This window comes from Macrobrachium nipponense, chromosome 20 (genome assembly GCF_015104395.2).
Source record: "Macrobrachium nipponense isolate FS-2020 chromosome 20, ASM1510439v2, whole genome shotgun sequence".
NCBI lineage: Eukaryota > Metazoa > Arthropoda > Malacostraca > Decapoda > Palaemonidae > Macrobrachium > Macrobrachium nipponense.
Window position 1 is genome coordinate 2443544 of NC_061089.1, and position 17623 is coordinate 2461166.

Consider the following 17623-nt stretch of genomic DNA (forward strand, 5'->3'; position numbering starts at 1 on the left):
GACGAGCATCTTGACGTGCAGAGCGTCGAGCGTGCTGAAAAGCGTCCTTGCAAGCGTCCTGCTGAGCGTCATGACGTGCAAAGCGTTGAGCGTCCTGAAAAACGTCCTCGCAAGTGTCCTGCCAAGCGTCTCAATGTGTAGAACATCGAGCGTCCTGAAAAGCGTCCTCGCGAGCGTCTTGATGCATAGAGCGCCGAGCGTTCTGAAGAGCGTCCTTGTGAGCGTCCCGAAGAGGAGAGCGACGAGCGTCAAGAAAAACGTCCTGGCGAGCTTCCTGACGTGACGCGCAAGACACAGAAGCGTCAACATGAGCAACCTGAGAGGCATCCTGGCGAGCCGCGCGCCGCTCATGAAGCGCGCGAGCGTCATAAGAAGACGTACGGCGATCGTCTTCAAGACTAGCCTTACGGACTTTCCTTGCCTCCTGCCAAACACGACGGCCGCCTGTGCGACATCTTGCATCTTTGTAACTCTCATCGACACTTCTAGAAACGCGCTCAAAAAGAACGCCTGTGCATTCTTGGGTGGGTAAGCGGGATCTAGAAGGTGACGAAGCTGAGGAGGGAGACGAACGAGGAGAAGGAGACTGCCTGGTTCTCTTGACAGGCAGCCTCGAATCTTTCCTGCGGCGACGGGGTTCTGCCTCTCTCTTGGCGAAAAACGAGGCCAACTGTTGCTGCATGGCTAGAAGAATCTCCTTAGATGGAGAAGATTCACGTTCAGGAGAAGGGCTGATCTTGTGAGAAGACAAGGGGCGAGGGGACGCTTTCTTCCTTCTCACAGGAACCATCTTAGAGCGACTGGGGCGCTCAAAAGCGTCCTCTTCCGATGACGTCCTGGTCCTCTTCTGCGGGGGAATGTCCTCGAAGCATTCAGAAGACGACTGGAACGCAGGTAGAGAAGGAGGACGTGAAGCGTCCTCTTCTCTAAAACCTCTCTTGAGAGGGCGAGAATCCTTCCGAGAGCTCCAACCCCGGCGCGGGGAGGACGCCTCGGAGGACGAGAAACGATCCTTAAGGATTCGTGCCCGTGCACGATCCTTGGCAGCCTGGGAAGCGTCAACAGGTTCTGCCGAAGGGACGCCAAATCGGTGGGGAGTCCCGGTAACCCTCCTTCGGCTTTCGACTTGCCCACTCCCTGAGTCCTGGGAGTCCGACAGAGGTCTAGACCTAGAGGCGTTATAGGGCCGATCTGACGACCCTCCACAACACTAGGGGCACTAACACCATCACCACACTTCACAACACTGGATTGGAGAGCGAGCACTTTCGACTCCAGGGCACGGATAGACTCCATAATAGTTGAAAGGGCATTCCCTTCTGCAGACACAACCTCAGTGCCCGAAGGCAACACTGCAGGGTTAGGTACAACAAAGTCTACAGGAGGGTTAGCAGGAGACAAAATACTACCCTGACTTCTGTTAACTGAAGCACTCCTGGAGGAAGACCTCCTGATTCTATCACGCTCTAACTTTCGCATGTATGAATCATACGCCTTCCATTCAAGATCAGTCAAATTCTGACACTCCTTACATCTATCATCCAACAAACAATCATGGCCCCTACACCTCGTGCGTACTGAGTGAGGGTCTACCGAAGCTTTCGGAAGCCTCACTTTACATTCTTGTACACAACACACTCTGAAACTAGCAGAACTAGATCCAGACATCTTATTCAAAGAACAGTCTAAGCCAAAATCAAATCAAACCACGTTAGCGTATGCCTAGCCACAAATCCAAGTCAATAAACCAAAAAGCAATCAGGATACTCAAGCGGCAATGAAGTTTCAAAATCCTAAGACAGAGGTACTGAAAACAGGTGTTAACAATACCAGCGACAGAGAAAATCTGAATAGAAAATGGGAATGGTTCCTGATACCCGCCTCCCAGCAGCGGGAATGGGTACTAACCACCTGGCCGACCACTGCGTGTGTCGTAAGTTTTGAAATTCTGTCGGACTTCAGAGAATACAGCTATATATATATCAGACAGGTAAGTTTCATGAACAAAAAATTATTTCAGCAATACAATTATAAAAAATGTTTTAAATTAAAAAAAAATGTAAAAAGTCAAAAATGACAATTTGTCGAAAATTGCATTTTTCCTAACTATACAAAACCTGAGGTCCTTTAACAATAGGAAGTAGCTAGCGGCAGCTGGAACGGTCGTAAGCTTCGAACAAGGGGAGAACGGTAGTTAACTGCTTGTCCGATCGTCGCGCGCCGCGCGACTGGGAGGTAAACAAATCACTTTTGCTTTTGGCCCATGCAAAATACGCAGAGTGAGGGGGTGGCATGAGGAGGGACTATATGTTTAAAGGACCTCAGGTTTGTATAGTTAGGAAAAATGCAATTTTCGACAAATTGTCATTTGTTCCGATACGTAATACAAACCCTCGGTCCTTTAACAATAGGAAGACTCACTTCTTGGTGGGAGGAATCTGAGTCTTTTTGATGAACAGACTGGTGTTCGTCCATCCCTGGAATGCCTCCCTGGTCGTAAGAGCGAGGGAGGGATCCAAGCCTCTGTCCGATTGATCGGGTGTGCCACCGCAGGATCAATGGTCAGACCTCTGGGCCGAGTACTAAGAGAGAGGCAAGCGTATCTCTTTGTACCAGCATTGTAAGAACTTTTTCCTTTACATGAGCAAATGTAAAGTAATGGTTTGTCTCATGTCGGCATCCACTTTCTCCCCCTTGTTGGAGAAAGTGGTGGATATTTACTCCTATCTCTAGTTAAAGAGGTAGGATGGAGCTCTGTTGAATAGCTTACCTGCATCTGACTCCCTTCCAGCAAGGTAACGACCGTATCCTCTGCCCACAGGTAGAGGTAGAAAAAGATGGTGAAGAGAAGCCAGTCACTCTCTCATTCACGCATTCATTCTCCCAGTCATACCAGGAATCGATGCTGTTCTGCCTGCTCGGTGCTGGGTAAGCTTACACAACGTGTTGAGCAGCCACCACAGGTCCCAAGGAAAAAGTATCCAAGGACTTGTGGGCAATATCCCGAAGGTAGAAGGACGTGAAGGTAGTCTGGTTGGCCCAGACGCCTGCCTTCAGGACCTGCGCCACGGAGAAGTTCTTACGGAACGCTAAGGAGGGTCCGATACCTCTGACTTCGTGGGCTCTCGGACGGAGCGTACGGATGTCGTCGCTACCATCAGCTTCGTACGCTCTCCTGATCACCTCACGCAGCCAGAAAGAAAGCGTTGTTCTTGGAGACTTCTTTTCTTGGTAACCCAGTGCTAACGAAGAGGCGTCGACACTCAGGCCTGAGATGTCGAGTTCTCTTCAGATAGCGCCGTAGCGCCCTCACAGGACAAAGCAGCATCTCATCCGCATCATTATCGGTGAAGTCCAGGAGGGGTGGAGGGGATCGTGAAAGACTCGAACCTGTCGTCAGGGATCGACGGATTCTGAGTCTTAGCTACGAAGTTTCGGGACGAAATCGAGCGTCACAGATCCCAGCCTCTGGTATGTTTAACATCATAAGAAAGGCCATGTAGTTCCCCTACTCTCTTCGCCGATGCCAGGGCCAGCAAGAAGAGGGTCTGAGGGTCAGATCCCTGTCTGACGACTCTCGGAGTGGCTCGAAGGGTCTTCGAGTCAAACTCCTAAGTACGAGAGTCATCCCACGCAGGGGGCCTGAGTTCCTGGGTGGGCAAGACCTTTCGAAGCTCCTCATTAGCAAGGATATCTCGAACGAATTCGAGATGTCCAGTCCCCTCAGTTTTAGGACGAGAGCCAGGCGGCTCTATATCCCTTAACTGTGGGTACTGAGAGGAGCTTCTTCTCGGCGAAGAAACACGAGGAAATCCGCTACCTGCTGAAGAGTGGCTCTGAGAGGAGACAGACCCTGTCTACGACACCAACCACAGAAGACGGCCCACTTCCCCTGGTACACAGCTGCAGAGGACTGTCGGACGTGTCCAGCCATCTCTGTTGCTGCCGCTACGAGAAAAGCCTCTCGTTCGCAAGAGATGGTGGATAACAGCCAGCCGTGAAGTTGAAGGGATCTGGACTGCTTGGTGGTACCGTTTCTACGTGTGGCTGGGCTAGAAGGTTGTGCCAAGTGGGTAGCTCTCTCGGTGCGTCCGCAAGAAGAGCCAGCAGGTCCGGATACCAAACGGCTTGTGGTCGTTTGGGAGCCACCAGGATCATTCTGAGATTGGGAGTGACCAGCGCTCGACTGATCACTTTCCGAATCAGACAGAAGGGAGGAAAGGCGTAAGCGAAGAGGTTGTCCCAGGGGTGTTGGAGAGCCGTCCTCTGCAGCTTGCCATGGGTCCGGCACAGCTGAAAAGAAAAACCTAAACCTGAAGTTTTCTGTTGTGTCGGGTGGTGGCGAAAACAGGTCTACGACCGGTCGCCCCCACAGGTTGAAGAGCCTTTCCGCCACGTCTTGGTGTAGAGACCATTCGGTCCCTACACCTGATCCCGACGGCTGAGCTTGTCTGTACTACATTCCTCTTGCCTGGAATGTAGCGTGCTTTGACAGCTCTATCGAGTGAGCCGTGGCCCACTCGTGCACCTGCACCGTCAACTGATGGAGCGGAAGAGACACTAGCCCCCCTGCTTGTTGACATATGCCACTAGTGTGGTGTTGTCGCACATCAACACCACTGAGTGTCCCACCAAGCGGTCCTGAAACTCTTGGAGAGCGTTGAACGCCGCCTTGAGTTCCAGGACATTGATGTGAAGGTGCTTCTCGTGATGGTCCCACACCACCCGCAGTCAGCAACTCCTCCAGGTGTGCGCCCCATCCCTCGGTCGATGCGTCTGAGAACAGAAGCATCTCCGGGGGGGGAGTGCGTTATGGGCACTCCTCTTAAGAGGTTCTTGTCGTCGAGCCACCAGGCTAGGTCCTGCCTCACCTTGTCCGTGATAGCCACGGGAAAGTAAGGAGGATCCTTGGCCTGAGACCAACTCTCCCTTAGTCTCCACTGGAGAGACCGTAGGTGAAGACGCCCGTGAGGGACTAACTTCTCGAGTGACGACAGATGGCCGATCACGACTTGCCATTGCTGTGCTGCCGTTCCTGCCGAGACAGGAACCGGCCGGCCCTGCCTCCTGAATTTGCTGATACGCAAGTCTGCGGGAAAGACTTGCCCTGCTACCGCTTATCTATCAGCATACCCAGGTACTTCATCTTCTGCTTGGGTTCGAGGTCGGACTTCTCGTAGTTATCACGATCCCCAGATCGCGACAAAACTTGAGGAGTCGATCTCTGTCCTGTAGCAACTGCGAGCGGGAGCTCGCCAGGACTAGCCAATCGTCGAGATACCTCAGAAGACGTATCCCGTTCGAATGGGCCCAAGCCGACACCAGAGTGAACACTCGCGTGAACACCTGTGGGGCGGGGGTTGAGAGACCGAAACAAAGTGCCCTGAATTGGTACACCGTCCCGTCGAAGATGAAGCGGAGGTACTTTCTGGAGGACTGATGGATGGGTATTTGAAAATACGCGTCCTTCAGGTCCACTGAAAGCATGGAAATCGTTCCCCCTGATCGAGTCGAGCACTGAGCGTGCCGACTCCATCGTGAACCGCCGTCGTGCGAACGAAGCGGTTCAGGGGAGAGAGGTCTATCACCGGACGCCAGCCCCCCGATGCCTTCTCCACTAGGAAGAGGCGGCTGTAAAAAGCCGGTGACTGGTCCTCCACGATTTCTACAGGCTCGTTTCGCCAGCATGGTCCTTGATCTCCTGTCGTAAAGAGCGTTGTCCTTTGCTGATCCCCGGACAGTAGGTCTGTAGATGGACCGGTTTGGAGATGAGGGGGGGCCGAGACTCGAAGGGTAGTAGATATCCCTCCCGAAGGACGTCTACTATCCAGTTCTCGGCGCCGTAGCGCTGCCAAGTCGCCCAATGGCTCGCCAGGCACCCCCCACTTCCGGCAGCAGGTGAGGGGGAACGCCGTCCCTAGCGTTTCCCTCCTCGTTTCGACTTCTTTCCAAGCACCTCCTCGGGGAAAGGAGGGCTGGGAGGAGGGCTGGTTGCGGCCTCCTCTAGCAGAAGTTGAAACAGCTGGAGTCTTCACACGGGGTTTGGACGGTGCAACCGTCTTCGCCGCCGTGGAAGCGCTAGCCAAGCTCTTTGGTTTGGCCGCAGTTACTCGAGATTGCCCAGAAACCTTCGAGACTGCCTGGTGGACTAAGCGGTCACTCTCGTCAGTGCGCCGCCGTTCCACCGCAGCGTCCACCATCTCTCCAGGAAAGAGAGCTGGGGAACTCCTAAGAGGTCCATTTGTTCGTAGCCCAAGTGACGCCTCAACGCCCGGCCCCCATTGGTCCACTCGGGTAAGGACTGCGTCCCTACGTCGAAGAACCAAGTTGGCCCACAGGTTAGCAGTCTGATGGGCGAGGTAAGAGATTGCTCTTCCTCCAGACTGGCACAGTCTCCTGAAACGAAGCGTTCGTCTTCGAGAGCAGAACTCCCGGGTCCGGCCGCTACTTTGGATATTGTGAGGGACCACAAATCCAACCAGGAAACTGCCTGGAATGCTGCCATAGCGGTAGATTCCAGGGCAAGTGCCTCCTGCTGCGAGAACCATAGGTTCTCCGACAGGAGCTGCTGCAGGGACACACCTGGAGTCAGCCTCGCTAACTCCGGGTTAACCTGTTTGGCAGTATCGGGTCTTCCGAAGGCACGTAAAATCGCCTCTGTCGCTGTAGAGGAGGAGGAAGCAGCTTAGAGGACCGTCCGGATTTTAGCGAGTCCTCCCGCCTGAGACGAGATTCTCCACCTGATCCAGGACCGAGTCCGCAAGCTCTGATCGTGGCAACCCCACCATCATTTTGGGCTCCCTCTTGGGACCCCACCCCAAAATGATTCGAGCCGGGACGTGTTTGGGGGCTCTGCGGTGGTGGCAGCGGACGATTCCTTCCGCAAGGTCATTATGCAGACGCATCAGCTTAATGACCTCTGCGAAGTTCCTCTGTATCTCAGGCGTTACAGCGTCTTGTGGAGTAGGACCGTCCAGTCCCTCCAGCAAGAGCATATCCCTCGATACTCCTCCTTCAGAAGGAGGAACAGCGACAGACCCCTGACGGTCGCCTCCAACTACTTGCGCGTACGTTCTGGTCGGTCCTAAGACCGTGCCTGAGCCGTACGGCGTCATAGCTGGGTACGAGCGCGCACCTCTCGTGATCGCTCCTCGGTACCTCGCTCCTCCCGGTATAGCCCGAGGAGGTTGAAGGTACGGGAGAGGCAGGACCTGACGCTCCCCCCTCTCGCTCGCTGGCAGGACCAGCGTGCGTGGAGGGCTGCTGCTGATCGTCAACCCGCGGTGACGGTCGAGCAGCAGGCCTAGCCTTGCCGCTCGCCTGGGGCGATTGGCTCGGCTGAGAACGTCGAGACCGATCATCTAGCGTCAGGGCGACGCTGCCGCTGGTCACCGTCTCCGCCCGGTCCCATCGGGAGCGGCGGACGGGTGACCTGCTAGGCTCTCTGTCGCGTCGAGGACCGGCCAGCGTCCTCTTCGGCGCGTCAAACCGCTGGTACCAGCCGTGGCTGGTACCGGCGGCCGTGGGGACTCCTTCCTCGCTTCAACCCGTGGCCGGGTCAGCGACCGTAACGTAGCTCAAGCGAGCAGCCAGTTGATCGCTGCGAGAGCGTCCACTGGCCTGGCGAGAGTCGTGTGCACGACTCTCGCCAGTCTTCTGCTCCGCGCCGCTGTCTTGACGGCGAGCGAGCTCGGGCGTCAAAACTTTGGCTGGACGGTCCTCTTTGGAAGAGCGTCCACTCGGTGCTTCTCGCGAACGAGAAGCGGCCGAGACGGAACCTGGTTTACGCGGCAGCAAACCGCTAGCACCAGGTGAGGACGCACCAGAGGCCGAGGCTGGTGCACCTCTGGTCCCCGTCGACTTCTTCTTTGCAGAAGAAGCGACGGGCCCAGTTCCCGAAGGAACAGGAGGACCAGCAGAAGAGCTCCCCAGCTCGCCTGTGCGAGCCGGGACCTTAGAAGATCCCGAAGGAGTCTTCTTAGGGGGGGAGGAGGCACCCTTCTTCTTCTTCGGTGTTTAGCCTTAGAAGTCGAAGGGGAAGGAGAGGCAGCAGACGACGAAGAAGACGATGAAGACGACGACGACACCTTCTTTCCTCTTCCTCTCTTCTTCGCCAGGCTCCGCAGAACAGACGTCAGGTCTTCCATCCAGGAGGGAGCCGGGGCAGTTGCCGAAGCAACAGGGCCCGACTGCACCTGTCCGGAAAGACCTGAGACTGTGACAGCACACCAGCAGCAGGAACAACAGGAACAGGTCCGGGAACAGCAGGAACGGCAGGAACATCTGAAAGAGAATGCCGATCTGAAAAGGAAAGAGTAGCTGGAACGGCAACAGGTACGGCAGGCACGGCAGGTACCACGGGAGAGCCAGGCAGTCCTGTCGGCAGTCACCGTCATCCGTGGCACTGGCGGCAGGTCCAGGGGGGTACTCTTTGGGCAGCGGAAGTCCGGGGTCGGCAAAGCAAAGAATCCAGGTGGTGGTGGCAACCGTCCTCTTTGGCACGGCAGCAATGGGTTTTGGGTATGTTTATAGCCGCCGTGGGTGTCCACCGACATTATATGGGGCGTATACACCAGATGCGGTGGCATCTCATATGCTGATGTCGTCACTGTGGTAGTAGTAGTGGTCACCGCACCATGAGTGACCACTGCCGACCCGCCAACCGTGAAGCAACCCATGGATGCTGGGCACTCCCTGCAGTCCCAGCGACTCCCACAACCTTGCTCCCAAGTCGTCCTTCGCTGATGGCACACCTGCGGAAGAACAACCGTCGGGTTAGTTGGAGGGGCTTCCTCGCGCCTGGGGGAGAAACACCCCCCCCAGAGCGGACGGAAGACCCCGAGTACAGCTGTACGTCCGGGTAGCGGGCGCCCTCATCCACACTCGACGGATCGAGAGAGGAAAAGGACTCCGCTACCCCACCCCCCCCGCAGGGGAAGGCGCGAAACGTGGGGGCTGGCCGGGGGGCAGGAAAGAGGACGAAGTGTCCGTTACCAAAGGAGTCACTGGACTTCCGATGACTTCTTGGGCGGCCTAATTCTCTTCCTGCCCTCGTACAGCACCCACTGCGCCTCGGACCAATTCATACATGTGACACAGGGCTCGTTGCGGGAGCACTCTCGCCCCCGACAACGAGTACAAACCTCGTGGGGGTGTCCAACGTCAACAAATGACCTAAAACCTCCACATCTACGCCCCTCCAGCCCGGGACACACTCTACGGGCGACTGGAGGGGCGCGGCCGATATCTCCATTTCTTCCAATTCACTCATTGCAAGATCAATAAGAATTGTAAAAGTACTTACAGTCACTCCTGATTTATACAGAAAGAGAGGCAAATACTCAAACTCAAAGCAAACGACAAAGCGGGCAGAGCGATGACGAACACGTCCTTCCCACACACGGCCGAAAGCAAAAGTGATTTGTTTCTACCTCCCAGTCGCGCGGCGCGCGACGATCGGACAAGCAGTTAACTACCGTTCTCCCCTTGTTCGAAGCTTACGACCGTTCCAGCTGCCGCTAGCTACTTCCTATTGTTAAAGGACGAGGGTTTGTATTACGTATCGGAACAATAGTAATATAGACTTAATAAATGACTTAATAAATTTAAAGTGCTAGCAAAAAATTAAAATTTTTTGTCATAAACAATTCACTAACCCGTCGACTCGTGAATTCTGACTGTGAGATGTACAAAATTATTCATGCCGTGGCTTTGCTGTAAACAAACTCACGTATTTTAAATTGAAGATGAAGTGAATTAAAAACGAAATATGTAAAATTACAATCAAATAAGCACTGTGGAGTTTCATTTGTGATGGCAGTAAGGATAACACCACCGATTACAAGGTAAAAATGCATTTCAGTTCAAAACATGACCCTGGGAATAAGACGCCTCATACATTTACTAGTATAGGCAACAAAATGTTGTTTTGTTGTGCTGATTACAACTACAATCTTGAGTAATTAAATAAATAGCTAGTAGTAGTAAACAGTACAAAGGTAGATACGTAAATATTGTTCAAATGTGTGCTGGGAAGGCTGGGAAGGACATGTCCGCCAGTGTATGCTGGATGGGGCATAAGATGATATCACGCCATAGGCTAGCTATTGAATTAAAAAACTGCCTTGCAAACATATAGGTACTAGGTAGCTAGGCTACCTATTTTATTAAGACCTCACATGCTTATTTTAGGTAGTTGGTATGGCGGTTTCATGCATCCTACCTAATCTCGTTTTGTTAACGAAACTTCAATCTTTTGAACGGTATGCTTAAATGTTGAATTGTATCGTTGTTTCACCAATTAAATACCTAGCTATTTGAGTGAAAAGGGGGCTCATTTGTCCGTGCAAGTGCCCGCACTGCGGTGTTTTACCCTAAGCCGTGCGGAGTTGTTATAGTTTTACAGGTGTTGAAAAATAGGTAAGCAAGAAAATATTGGTCTTACCTACTATTAAAGTTGCGAATGCATAATGTTGCCGTCGTCCCTAAGTCGTGTGGGTTCAAGCATTCTAGTCTAGGCCTACTGAAAGTTTTGTCGAAACTTATACATTCAAACTTTGATACCTTACTTGGACCAGCTAAGGCAGTCTGCCCTTCTTACCTCTTTATTCGTGTCATCAAAAAAGACATTGGTGACTTTGCTGACGGGTTCAAATCGTATAGGATCGCTAGATAATGCTAAATACCCGTCTGGGTCGCCGTAGTCCTCCATAACCCAGTTTATTTGTTACACTACAAACTGACAATTAGACCGTAGAAAACTAGGCAGTGTAGGATTAGTAGTAGTAATAGGTGAAATTTTCTTTGAAACAGCTCTCTTCCTCTTACTATTTTTACTTGGCTTGTGCTTGTTTACATAAAACTGTCTCTGTAGTACCAGATATGTTTGATAAATTCCTTCCTATTTTCAATTTCTACTTTCAAGCAGATCTACGAATAGTAAGAAGCATGACTATATATCTTTTTATTGCTACTTTTGTACTCACATTCCCTTTTTAACCTATATTCCTATCATTTAGCAAAACTGATCTAGATCTATTGATCAGCTGTGATTTTTCAGTGGTATCATACAGAATCATCTTTATTTTCCTTAAATTTCCCTAGAGTTTTAATATTAATTTGTCATCTATTTCTCTCAGTCATGCCTTTTCTTTGAATTGTTTATTGTTTCTTTTAACTGCTTACCGTTAATTTATTCAATTTTAGTTAGTTCAAGTTTAACTCTTTCGTGTACTCTTTTATGGACCGATCCCAAGGTGTTTTCTCATTTTCATTATTCTTATATAACAACCTACTTCTACCACTCTCAAGTGTATGCTTCAGATAGAATGGCTTATTTTTCATATCCCTTGAGTGGCAGGTAGCTACTCTTATTTTGGATCTGAATGCATAATTTGCTGTATATCTTAAGTGGTGCTTTATGTATGAAATGCCTAAACTCATGGTCAAATTCAGGATCAGGTTCGAGGTTAAGACTTTCCCTTTGCAAACACACATCATCACTCATGTGGTGTTGTTCCAGTTTGGCCGTTTCTTTCTTGCGTAGTTTTTGTATTTTTTCTGCACATATGGTACATTTTTGTTCTTTTTTATATTATTTTCCAGATATTTCATTTATCTTCTTCATACGGCTGTTGCAATTCAACTACTTCAGTTCTTTCTTTTTTGCATTCATGGCAAAACAACAAAGCATCAATTAGATCGCCAAGTGAAGTTGACAATTCCTCCTGTTTGACTTAATTAAATTTACTTTTAATGTATTGGTTCTTACTTTGATCAATATTACTGATGCAAAAGTATTGCGGTATATTTGTTCCTTAATTTACCTTTGACATTTCTTGTATAGCGTCTAACATCACAATATTTTCCCAATCTTCCTTATTTTATTATAATTGTCCCACTGTCAAACTTTTATTACTTTTATTGCTATCTTCGTCATTTCTGTGATTTATCCTGTAGCTATTCAGCTTCAGATCTTGCACGCAATTCCCACTATTTCCCTTATTTTTAATTTATTTCCATTTTTGCGGTTTTATAAAGCTTTCTACTTTATTATAAGGTTTATACATGAATTGCAGCTTCAAAATTTACTGTCATTACCTTCACAAATACTCTTATCTCTTATATTAATGACTTGCTGTACTACCTACTATATGTGGTATATATTTTCCTATGTAACCCAATTTCAATCTACCGCAGCATTTCAGTTCTAACTCTGTAGAGTTTATCAAATTCGTCCTATGCAAAAAGAAAAGAATTGTGATCAGCTTCCGAAATGCTTTTCCCATCATTACTTTGTTGCAACAAAGGTTTATAGAATAAGGGAGTCAGGTAGAGTCATTTGTGGGGGTTGCAGCTTATCCCCCCCCCCGAAAGGTCCGCACCTCCTGGATTACAGGAAGACAAGTCAGGGCGAGAGGTCACTCAGCTACCGTTTCATTCAAATGTAGATCACAGGTCACTTCAGTCCTCTCTGCAGTGATTTAGTTTTTTTTCTACGAATACAACCATAGTATTGATTTTCTTATATAATCTGAGTTATTATTTAAATAATGTCAACAAGCTGCGCCGTGTTTGGTTGTTATTCAAATAGTAGAAAAAAGGAGGTAAACTTCTGATTCCCTCATGATGAGGAAACAAGGCAGAAGTGAGTTAATCGTTGTGAGAGAAAGTACAACTTTAACACTACTACTCATCGCATATCCAGTGAACATTTTGCAGACAGTGCATATAAAAGAACTTCAAGCCTTTGGCGATGCTTCTCATTTAATCAGGTTAGTGAGAGCAATTTTCTTGATTCTGGTTTTGAATTGCAAAATGGAGATTTTGTTCTAAGCGGATGTGTTAGGGAAATTGTCGAAAGAAGTGAAGTGACTTAAACCCCACATATCGCTTAACAGAGAGACATACATTTAACAGGTAGCCTACGCAATGTATTTATGTGAGGAAAGCGGTGCAGCTTCTTCGGAAACAACAGCTTTAGATTTGATGGAAGTCCTGGGAAAGTACAAGGGACTTTATAAAGCTTGCTCACTCCTGGTTTGGTGGGTTCAATAAGCATGCCTAGAAAAAAACTCTAGGCATGCTTACGGGATAAAACATACAGTGGAGAAAATACACTCAAACAAGGCAATGGAGTATTAAACGACTGGGCACGCCACATTGGAAATTGTGTATCCTTGCCTTTTAAGGTAATTTTTTTTTTTTTTTTTTTTTTTTTTTTGTCAGATGTCTGATGTGTTTTAGGATGAGAGTTCTGAATGCCCAAATTGTATAGAGTAGGCAAAAAAAAAAAAATGTGTAAATTAACTAAATAATGCCATGACAATTCTAAAAGAATTTTTTTCGTTTTTGCTAAGTATTTTTCATTTCTATTTTGAAGCCAGATACTGTTTTCTGTTAGAAATGTATATTTATGTTAGTTTATTGAATAATGTATTATAAATAAGCCTTTGTAACTGTCAGGTCAGTAATCGATAAGTCCTATCAAGCATATTAATTTAAGGTGTCTATTATATATATTAGAAAGCCAAAAATTATCAATCCACAATTTTATATTTGTAAAGTGATCTACATGAATTCTAAAGAACACCAAACGTATACAAGATAACAGAGTAAAAAGGACATATGACAATTACAGGCCTAATCCCCAATACCGTCTTCCGAAGGTACTTAAGTTGTTTCCAAGGTACTTGCCTTGGTCGCTCCCATCCTGTACCCCAGGCCTATCACGGAAATACCCCTCAACTAAACCCCCAACCAAAGTGACTGTACCTCTCTCCCTTATCCTATATACCTTGGTTGCAACTTTCTTCCGTTAAGGGAAAGGCGTCAGGTTTGCTACTTTTGGAATTTATCAATAATTTTGTTTATTGGAATATATTTCTTTTACTCTTTAGCTTAATTCCTAAATAAACATCATCCTGCTGCGTTTTTTTTTTTATCTCTGGTCCGCACCATCTCCTTGTTTCAATATGGCCACATATTATGTTTTGTCTCTTTTGTGCTTTCTGCTTTCACAGTCACGTAACCAGCAGAGAATAATATTCTTATCTTTACGTGTTCGTGTTCAAATAATTACCCATCATTTTTTCAGCTAATGCAGTGGCGCTTCTATTTTTTTCTGTATTACCTCCTAATGTCAATGGTCTTTATTTTCGCTCTTATGTATGCAAGCAATTCGTTAATCTTTTATTTTCGCTGAGTATGAATATCGTGTATTATATTTCTAATAGTGATCTTTGTCGATCAATCTTTATTATTTTCGATCATCTTCGTTTTGCACATTATTATTGTTGTTACTGATTTTTAAATGTTTTTCAGGTTTATTAGTAATATTTTATTTTATTTTAGATATATTTATATTGCAATTTTTACCTACCTTTAATGTTCTAATTGCCTAGTTTCAGTTTATTTATTTATTTTTTTTATAATATTTTAAGTTTCTTACTCTTCAACATCTTATGGAATGTGGCGTTCGCCTAGTCGCGCGTTGTCTTATTTCGTCTCTCTTAAGGTTTTATCTGGGGTAATTAGTAGTTTCTCCATGGGTTTATTTTCTTTGTGAATCATAAAGTTTTCCTAATATACTGATCTAGTTTTATGCTACCATAAAATTATGCCATACCTCATTTCCATATTCTATTTTCTTTTCTTGTAAAAACTTATCGCTACAAACACGTGAAAAGCCTCTTTCCCAACACTGAAACACCTACGTATCTATCTCGTTTACGATGATAAGGATTGAATAAGATACGAACCTCATATCGGATTTCAGCTACTTTGTATAGGATTTTGTTGCACAATCGACCGTTCAAGTTCCTGTTTTTTTTTTTTAATCCAATGGATATCCTGCGTTATATACCTGCACTAATTTTAGTTTTATTAAATTGTTGCTAATGACCCAAAATTTACAAACAATCATATTTGTTAGTTTGTCTTAGTTTCACCTACCGGAAGGGAGGACGAACGATCCATTTATTTTTCTAAGCTAATTTCAATGAACCGAGTCGTCGTTTCTTACTTCGGTACCATTAAAAAAAGTAATTAAACTATAGTAAGTAACAATTTGAACGTCTTTTTAGCGCACAAATCCATTTCTTGTGGCGGGGTGTCCGGAATGGATGGGAACAAATTCTGTTTATTAATAACAACAGGTAGTAATGCTAGTCATTCTCTGCGGATTGCTCTCAGAGGCTTTAATTCTGTACTGTTCCTCAATCTATATGCACAAGATTAGAAAGGACGTTGAAATGTTTCTGGACGCCGAGGCTGGAATTCTTGAAGGGACAGCTAAACCAATTCTCTGTTAAGGAAATCGATGTGGATATTGACTCCAAGTGACAGAAAGGTGGGACCTACGCAGAAAAATTGTTTATGTCATATACTACAGTTTTTTGCATAAGGTGAAATGAAAAATAAAACTTGATAAATTCATAGGAGTGATAAAACAATTAACATCTGGGTAAAGTGAGTCCTGTTCTCGGATGGTTTGGTCATTGAAACGATAGATAATGGAGATATTATACACTTCGAGAATGCGAGGAGGAAGAAAACAACAGAAAGGAACAGGCAGAAGGCGTGAAAGAGATTATGGATGTGGGAAGTGGAGGGAGGTGTTGCATTAACATCCAGGAAGTAAGAGGGTGTACGCAAGATGTACATAAATGGCACAATTATTGCAACGGATTCCACGGCTATTGGTGAGCCTTCGTCAAAGGCTTGTGAAATGGCTAGTTTTGTGGATTTTTTCCTGCATGAGAGGATGATATATATATATATATATATATATATATATATATATATATATATATATATATATATATGTGTGTGTGTGTGTGTGTGTGTGTGTGTGTGTGTGTGTGTGTGTGTTTTAAGTATATCTTAGTTTAACCAGACCACTGAGCTGATCAACAGCTCTCCTAGGGCTGGCCCGAAGGATTAGACATTTTTACCTGGCTAGGAACCAATTGGTCACGTAGTAACGGGACCTACAGTTTATTGTGGGATCCTATCCACATTATATCGAGAAATGAATTTCTAATCACCAGAAATAAATTCCTCTGGTTCCGCATTGGCCAAGCCAAGAATCGAACTTCGGACCACCGGATGTGCACATGTATCATATCTTATAATATACATATATATATATATAACATTAATAATTATATATATATAATATATCTATATATATAAAGGTATAAGCACGGAGGAAAGTGAAACACTGGAGCAGCTGCAAGATCTTTCGACTCAACGTCTTTCTCTTAGCAGACTGACTAATATAGTACATGAGAAACTGAGAGGACAAGGAACGGTTGTATAAGTGACAGAGGGATTATAAGGATATAAGTAGGCTACCTAGAATCCAACACACCTGGAGAATTAGTAACCTTCCCAAACGAACATAAACATAGGTACAATTTAAAGAGGTTTACAAAAAGATTAAGTCCAGCTGCTCAGACACAGGGACAAGTCAATTAAAGGATTATACAGGGCAGCAACTGACCGCATTCAAACCTTTGGTAAACAAAAACTTATTCACAAAACATATTAAACATACATATACAAAGAAAATATCTATAGGGCAACTAATTTGTATTCAAGTCTGTGACTGTATCTTTGAGGTCATTCTTAAACATGTTACAAATACAAGGGTCTAAATGAAACAGGCCACGACTAATATTAAAATTACAATGGGAAGTAAGTTGTATAATGGCAGATTCTAAAAGATTTCCTGATAAGATATCTGTTGACCTTACAATTATTGAACCACCAATCCAATTTAACCGGTGTTTGTTTTCACTTAAATGAATGAAAATTACATTAGATGTTTGCCCAGTTCTGGCAGAATATTTATGCTGTTTGATTCTTACTTCTAAGCTCTTGCTAGATTGCCTGAGATAAAAGCAGGGGCAGTCTATACATAGAATTTTATATATTATGTTGTTGCTTTCCCTGGGGACATTTTTTATTAGCATTCCTTTTAGTGTGTTATAATAGGGCAATCTGAGAATTTTCTTAGAAATTTCTTTCTCCGTGTTAGTTACACTATAAAACTTTTTGTGGGCTTTATTATAGAAAATATCTAATATATGTGAAGGATAACATAAATCTGTGCCTATTTTTCTTATGTATCCAATTTTTTTATCCAAATATTGAGGACTCACAATGCACAATGCTTGTAAAAACATAAAGAAAAAGAGTTATATTTTGATATTAAGATGGTGGCCTGAATAGAAATGAACATAAGTTAAGTTGTTGGATGGTTACCTATAAATACTGAATTTACATTGAAACGGTTCTCTATGTATCAAAACATCTAAGAAATGGAGGGAATCGTCTTTTTCCAATTCTAGAGTAAACTTTATCGACGGTACCTTGTTATTTGATTTAGAGAGTAAATAATTTACATCAGTACCAGCAGGCAAAACAGCTAAAATATCATCAACATATCTATACCACTTTAAAGGAATATGATATTAAGTAAACAGTGTTTTTCAAAGAATTCCATGTACAAGCTTGAAAGGAGTGGTGATTAAGGGTTGCCAATTGCCATACCAAATATTTGTTAATAAAATTCACCATTGAATGTAAACTCACAATAGTAAATGCACAACCTAGTGAG

The 17623-nt window shown here is 45.8% G+C and overlaps 1 protein-coding gene across 1 annotated transcript in view; it reads right to left on the reverse strand.

Moving 5' to 3' along the window:
* Window positions 1–10786, reverse strand: part of LOC135221624 (regulator of MON1-CCZ1 complex-like) — a 317999-nt gene extending 307213 nt beyond the window's left edge. Inside the window, exon 1 of the mRNA XM_064259288.1 lies at window positions 10601–10786. Within this exon, the coding sequence (XP_064115358.1) occupies window positions 10601–10711 (111 nt within the window). The 5' untranslated portion in view covers window positions 10712–10786. The remainder of the gene's footprint in view (window positions 1–10600) is intronic.
* Window positions 10787–17623: the final 6837 nt, after the last annotated feature.